General features: G+C 55.0%; 1 protein-coding gene across 2 annotated transcripts; it reads right to left on the bottom strand.

Moving 5' to 3' along the window:
• Window positions 1–391: 391 nt before the first annotated feature.
• Window positions 392–6,822, bottom strand: NRSN2 (neurensin 2). Of its 2 annotated transcripts, none has more exons than XM_086332610.1 (3): window positions 6,725–6,822; window positions 3,950–4,144; window positions 392–2,290 (listed from the first exon to the last, which is right to left on the bottom strand). In XM_086332610.1, exons 2-3 carry the CDS (start codon window positions 4,133–4,135, stop codon window positions 1,865–1,867), a joined length of 612 nt encoding a protein of 203 aa, XP_086188736.1. In that variant the 5' UTR covers window positions 4,136–4,144; window positions 6,725–6,822; the 3' UTR covers window positions 392–1,864. The 2 variants fall into 2 exon arrangements, with proteins under 2 accessions (XP_086188736.1, XP_086188737.1); XM_086332611.1 differs by lacking the exon at window positions 6,725–6,822 and adding an exon at window positions 5,890–6,701.
• Window positions 6,823–7,030: the final 208 nt, after the last annotated feature.

Below are 7,030 nucleotides of genomic sequence, written 5' to 3'. Positions count from 1 at the left end.
CATGACTGCAGCGACTTAGGACGCACCTCATAGGTTGTCGTGAAGGTTCAATGAGCTCCTGTCTGTAAGGCCCTGAGAACAGGGTGTGCCAGAGGAGGCTAACTGTATTTATTTTCCTGGACAAGATCCCACTTTTAGCTCCAGCTCTGGCTCTCAGAACCCCCTCCTCCCATCCTTCTCAGAGATGAGGACAGAAATTTGTCAAGTTGGCTGAGAAATTTCCCATCTCACCTGTAAAATGATGATAATCATCCACTTTCTCTAAAGATTATTGTGAGGAGCCAATGAGAAATAATGGACCTAATTGCCCAGCACACAGTAGGTGTCATAAAAGTCTCCTTCCTCCCTTTCCGGCCCCTGGTGGTCAGGGAGAAGAGAAGCAAAGTCAGTATCCGTGTCAACTGTTTATTGAAAGGCGGGGCGGGGGGTGGGGGGTGGAGCCGGGAGGGTGAAAGATGGGGGGAAGCAGTAGAGCCTGCCTGCTGGAGGAGGACTGAGGACCCTCTCAGGATGGCCTGCCCCAAATCCCCCTACCCTCCCATACCCCCACTCGGTGAGACTGAGGGGAGATGGTAGAGGCATGAGCCTTGGGCCTCTTTCTCCAGCTGTCCTGGAGCTCCCCCTAGTGGTTGGGAACAGAGATGCTGCATCTGGCTGGGGAGATGGACCAGTGCCTTCAGAAGGCACATTTGTTGCAGTGTTTCTAGGTGGGTGGGCTCTGAGGGGCAAAGACATTCCAGTTCTCCTGTCTTCTAGCTCTTAGAGACCATTTAAATGCATGTCCAAAGTATCTTCTGAGCCACCTGGGACCATTAGGCATCAGCCAGTCTCTCTGGGAGACTAGAGTCTGATGTTGGGAAAGACTGAAGGCAGGAGGAGAAGGGGATGACAGAGGATGAGATGGTTGGATGGCATCACTGACTCAATGGACACGAGTTTGAGCCAGCTCTGGGAGATGATGAAGGAGAGGGAAGCCTGGCGTGCTGCAGTCCCTGGAGTTGCAGAATTGGACATGACTGAATGACTGAACAACAACAACAGCAAGTCTCTCTGGGCCAAACCTGTGCCATCCCTGCAGGGTCCCCTGAAGGCCAGGAAGGTGTGGCATTCTGCTCCAGCCGTACAACAAAATCTAGAGTCTAGAGACATGGGTCCAAGTTCCTGCAAACTCAGGCAGGCAGACTGCCAGCCTCTCTCAACCACCTTATCTGTAAACTGGGACTAGCTCAGGATGGGGTGGACTCAGGGGCTCTGACAGCAAAATGCATAGAAAGCATACTGTAGGGGGTCAATACTTTCACACCATCCTGGTCCTAGTGAGAATCTTTGACTCATCCCAAGGCATCCTGGTGCAGCTGACAGAGGGAGGGGTCAGTGGGTAAGAAGGACCCTACTACCCCTCCCCCATCTTTGCCTATGGCAGATAATACTTATATCCTGGGGAGAAAAAGAAAGTCATGGAACTCTAGAATCTGGTCCACATCGTTCATAGTACAGAGGCAGGAACCGATGGTCTGAACGCGTGAGGGACTTGCCCAAGGTCATATAGAGGAAAGAGTGTGGATAGGGTGAGGGAGATGTTTTCTGTTTCTGAATGGCCTTGTAGAGGAGGGATGGGTGGGCAGTTTTGTGGGGACTCAGGGAAGGCTGGCATCTTGGATGAGTTAGGGCCCCACCCCTGGGAGGGGACACAGAGATGTGAGGTCCAGACTTTCTGACTTGGGGTTGGGCCTTCTAGGGGCTTCCATGGAAGGGACCCCACTGAAAGGGATAAGTTAGGGATATGGTGGGAAGGTGGGCTGTGGTGGAGAGGAGGAAGCCTCTAGACCCCAGGTCTGGCTCCTCCTCTGGCTGCATGGGCAACTCAAAAGTCCCGCTTGGGCTGGATGGTCTGCACAGAGGATTGCCCAAAGTGGCTGGTGGGTGGCGGGAACCAAGACTGGCCACTGGCATCACGGAAGATGGGGGACAGCTGCTGCTCCAGCTCATCCCCGAAGACCTCCACGTGGCCGTCGGCTTCAGTGTCCAAGGGTTCCGCCTTGGTGTCCTGGCCCAGCCAACCAGTCATGGCCCAGATCAGGCAGATGGCCAGCAGGGTCCCAGCTGCCCCGCAGAGCACTGTGCCTGCCAGGCGGCAGGTGACCAGGGCCTGGTTGTAGTCGGCCGCCTGCTGATCCAACACCAGGAACTCGCCTTCTCCGATGCCCTCCAACTTGGGGGGCACTGCGTAGCCAGTGATCAGGGCTGCCATACCCAGCAGCAGAAGCAGGGCACCAGAGGATAAGCTGATCTGGAGGGAGGCAGACAGAGGTAGTCAGAGTCAGCTGGGGCCCTGGGCCAAGGGATCACCTTGGATCCCAACTGGACTTTAAGGTAACCCTTTAAGAGATCGGGTCACAGACACACCTACCAGGATCTGACAAGAGGCACAAACTGTCATGTTCTGTTTGGAACCTTAAGGACTCTGGACTAACTTCCCTTGAAGCCCCCACCCAGCAGTGGATTTCTTCTGCCAGCCTTGATTCCTCCTCCATCATCCTTTGGGTCCCATCTTATCCCTTTGTCCCATCTACCCTCTACCTCTATCCCTCTGTTGGGTTAACTTCTACACATCCCTCAGATCACAGGCATCTCAGACCTCACCTCTCCTAGTACACCCTTGGACAGGGTCAAGCGCCCTGCTCTGTACTCATGCAAACTCTGTGCCCATTTGTTCTTCAATGCACTCACCTTGGTGCACACTTGGACATGTACTTTGGTTATTATGTATATGGTGTCTGCCCGCTATACCAGACTGAGAGTGGAGAAAGCCACAACATCAGAGACAGTCTATCTGGGCTCCCGAGGGGGCTTCTGTGCCTAACACGGTGCTCGTACAGAGCAGTAGCTGAGGGAGTGTTTGCAGAATGACTAAATGAATCATAACTAAAAGTTCCTCAAAGACAGGGGCCACATCGTCTTAAATTCTGTGTCCCCCAAAACCTAGCACACTGCTTGGCAATAAGGAGGTGCTCAAAAATTTAAAATATATCCTTTCTCCTGGAAGTCTTCCCTGATCACCCCAGGCACTGAGGGCATTTTCTGTCCTGGCATCCTATGTACACTGGGGCTGAGGTTGTGCATTCACTGTGCAGGCTGGCACCTCGCCTTCCCACTAGAGTGAAGCCTTTTGAAAGCAGAGAGGAGGGACCCTCTGTCTCAAACTTACTACAGTATTTATCAAAGAGCATTGTAAATACTTGGTTCCCGGCCACCTCCATACCTTTACCCACACGGTGCTCCCTAACTGACCCCTCTCCGTGACTGCTAAGAACATCGACTGTTTGTTTCTCCCATGTCTTCCACTCCCCTGGCAACAGTCCCTCAACATTTCACTGGGAAGCCACAGGAAGATCTGAAGGAGGTGAATCCTTCTTCCTACCAGTCAGCACATACCATCGCTCTGGCCGTAGTCATTGGCTCAGGGCTTGGCAACTTGCCAAGCAGACCCAATCAGAGCTGATGCAAAACTTGCCAGTACTTTTTTGTTTTGTGAGAAGCATTGTTTCTTTTCTGAAGGAAATACAGGAGGAAATTCTAATTTCCTTCAGATGGTGTGGAATAAGACACTGAGGGTTATCACGGAAGCAGCCATTTGGAGAACACGTGGGGGCTGCCTGATGCTAAGGGGCTGCAAGGGTATTACGGGGAGGCTGAAGGAAACCTTGAGTCTTCAGTGTGATGGTTTGAACTGCCGGATCGAACTTTGCCTGAAGACACCCAACCCCTGGTCTCTACTATAAAATGAGTAATATTTCCCCTTTATTCTTGAAACTCATTTGAGTTGGCTTTCCTGTTGCCTGAACATGCAAGACTCTGACTTGCTACACAGTCCCTTTCCTTTCCATCCACTGGTCCCCCTCCTCCCTGAAACCACAGGATATGACGAGTGCTCCTCTTCCCTCCTTACCTTCCAGCACAGTGTGGGCCAAGACTGGTGAGGGCACAGTACGGGAGGCCCCTCGGGGTCATCGCTGAGGGTGGTACCTGCACAGTCCTCGTAGAAGAGGTGTAGATAGGAGCGGACCCCATACCATTTGCCGTCTTCCACGTTAGGGCCTCGGCTGCAGCCACAGGGACAGTCACAGCTCGGCATCCTGGGTCCCTGTGGGGTGGGCCAGGTGCAATGGACAGAGGGAGGGGTCAGCGAGGGCTGCCCATGGAGACTCTCCAAGGACCCCTGAATTTTCGTGCTCCTTTTACCTCTCCACACATTTTAAGCAACTCACACTCTTAGCAGAGCCTGCCCTTCTGGAATTCTGGCCTGTCTTTCCCTGAGTATAGTGAGAATAAGCCAAGGCCTTTCGTGTTTAGCCCATAGCCTGGCAATTTGTTGGTGGCAATAAATGGGCGTGTTAACTCTGGAGGTAGCCCAGGCTGGGACTGTGGGTTCTGGAGCCTGACTGGCTGGTTTGGAATCCAGGATCCACCACGTCCTGGCTGTGTGACGTTCAGCAAGTGTTTTCACCTCTCTGAGTCTCAGTTTCCTCATCTGTAAAACAGAGCTGATCATACACCTGCTTCATACAGTTATTGTGTCCAGTGCCAAGAAATGATAGCTTCTGTGATTATCACCGTGATGTCTTCGTTGTTTTATCCTGAATCTCTCAAGTCCCATGTCTAGAGTGAGAGCTCCTCATCTCCATTTCCTCTCCAAATGTCTTCCCCTTAATTTCCCCGCCTTTCAAGGTACTCTGGGGGCTAACTGTCATGGCTGTCACTTGTCCCACAAGGTGGAGCTCCCCAAACTGCAAGGTCCTCAAAAATCCCTCCCCAGGGCTGCCCTTTCAGAAGGCAAAAATCTCTAAGTCCCAAGACATCTTGACTCCATAGAAGGTGACAATCAGAGGCCCTCAGGCTACAGGGCTGAGGTTCAAGATCGGATTTCTATAGACACCTTTCTAAGGATCTTGCTTCTCACAAGTGGAGACACAGAGGCCTAGGGAATGGAGGGTACTGTGTATCCACACATCTTTAGGACTAAAAGCAAAGGGGTTGGGAGATACTGGGAGGGACTGGGCTCCCCTCCACCCCATGATGGCTCGAAGGCCCTCTGAACAGCTTCAAACAAAATGAAGTAATGTGGTTACACTGAAGGATAAGACAAATTTCTAGCCCCCTCTCGTTTCTAGACTGTGGCCTTCAAATCCTGTGTAGAGAGACTCACCAGCACACAAACAGATACCACAGAAACACACATACACATACACACACACACACACACACGAGAGACATACACAGATAGATGCACACACACACACACCCCAACACAAACACACAAACACCACAGAGACGTACAGACAGCCACACGTAGACCATATAGAGACACACAGCACAAAGAGGCACACCACACAAACCCATACACACAGACACAGACACACACACACACAGCGCGTGTTGGAGGTAATCCTATGGATCCACAATGGCACAGAGGTGCGGCTTTAACACTCGTCCATAAATCGCAGGTCTCCACAACTCTCACCCAAAACGCACGCGGGGAACGGAAAAAGCGTAAAAGACATCGCCCCGCCCTCTCTCCCGCAATTGACAGGCAATGAGAAAAGCGCGAGACCAAAAACGAAAGACGGAGAAAGAAGACCGACTGAAGTCGGTGGGGAGAGCCGGCGCCCCCGGAGGGGCGGGGGGGGGGGGCGGGCAGAGGCGGGACTCTACAAAGGGGTTGGCCAGAGCGGGGCCCGCCCCGGGGAGGAGGCCGGGGTGGGTGAGAAGACAGCAACCACTGTGGATGGTCCTGGGGGGTGGGGGCAGGGAGGGGCGCGGGGTTCATACGCCTGGGTTAGCTCCTCCCTTGCATCTCACTGTCCCTTTTCTCCAAACACACACGATCACCTGATCCCAGTGGCGTAGGAGCAGGAAGGTGACCTTGACGCTGTTCCCGCGCTCGTCGACCTGGCCCCTCCCTCTCCTTTTAGGGTTGCCGGGAGGCGGACAGGCGGTCTGGGGAAGGGAGGGAGATGGTGCTGAGGACTCCGGACCTAGGTTGCCATAGGAACCGCCGGGGAGCTGTCCTTAGGCAGGAAGCGGGAGGAGCTCCGGGAAGAGGAGGGGGCTCCTGGGTTCGGGGGATGGAGACTGCGGCCAAGAGGTGAGCGATGACAGGCTCAAGGACCAGAAGATGGATGGAGTCTCTCGCTTATAATGGGGTCTCAGTTCTCCTTCCCAGACCCCCAGACCCTCTCACTCCAGCATCCAATTTCTCTCTGGCCAGAAGGTGCCGGGGAGAGGGTGGTCCGAGGCCCAGGAAAGCAGGCCAACTCCCCCCGCCCCCTAGCGCACACTGTCTCACACCCGACCACAGGTTCCCTGGTCAAGATTAAGCGCATCCTTCTCCCTAGAGAGAAACTGAGGCAGAGAGAGGTGGGGATGAGTTTTCCGCAGAGAGGTGGGTGGGGTCTTGTCCTGGAGGCCTCCGCCCAGCCTATCGACCCTGAAGGGTCTCGGAGCGTGGGGGCTGGTGCGGGGTGGCTGATGAGACCTCTGACCCCTGCTCCTTCCCTGGGACCCCACCTCCCAAAGCCCGAGGCACACCAGGGCTGGGGCACCGCTGTTCTGCCCGAGGAGGGACACGGCCAAACTAGGGGTGCGGCAGGGATGGGGGGCTCTCCGGGTCTTGGGAGGAGGCGGGGCGGGGGTCGGGCCGCGCGTGGAGCGGGGCTGAGCTCACCTCTTGGTCCGCGGTCTCTGCCGAGCGCGAGCACAAGCAGAGCAGAAGCGGGTTGTGTTGGCGCCTGCGCCGCAGTCGGGGGGCGGGGGTGACACGGGGGTGGCGGGGGCGCCAGCCCGCCCCGAGAGCTGGCTCTGCAGATTTCGGACCCCTGCAGGACTGTGAGCCCCTCTCCCCTTCCAAGAAGTCTCTTCTCTCTCAGAGACCCCAGACCCCTCGCGGGGACCCCAACACCTCCCTGGACCCGACTCCCTCATGCGGCCCCTCAAACTCCTCCCCTGACTGCTCCATCAATCTCTCAGTCCT

This window comes from Bos grunniens, chromosome 13 (assembly GCF_055505025.1).
Source record: "Bos grunniens cultivar Pamir isolate PY7600 chromosome 13, Bosgru_T2T1.0, whole genome shotgun sequence".
Taxonomy (NCBI): Eukaryota; Metazoa; Chordata; class Mammalia; order Artiodactyla; family Bovidae; genus Bos; species Bos grunniens.
The sequence above is the reverse complement of the archived record's forward strand: the minus strand, read 5'-3'. Positions and strand labels throughout refer to the sequence as shown.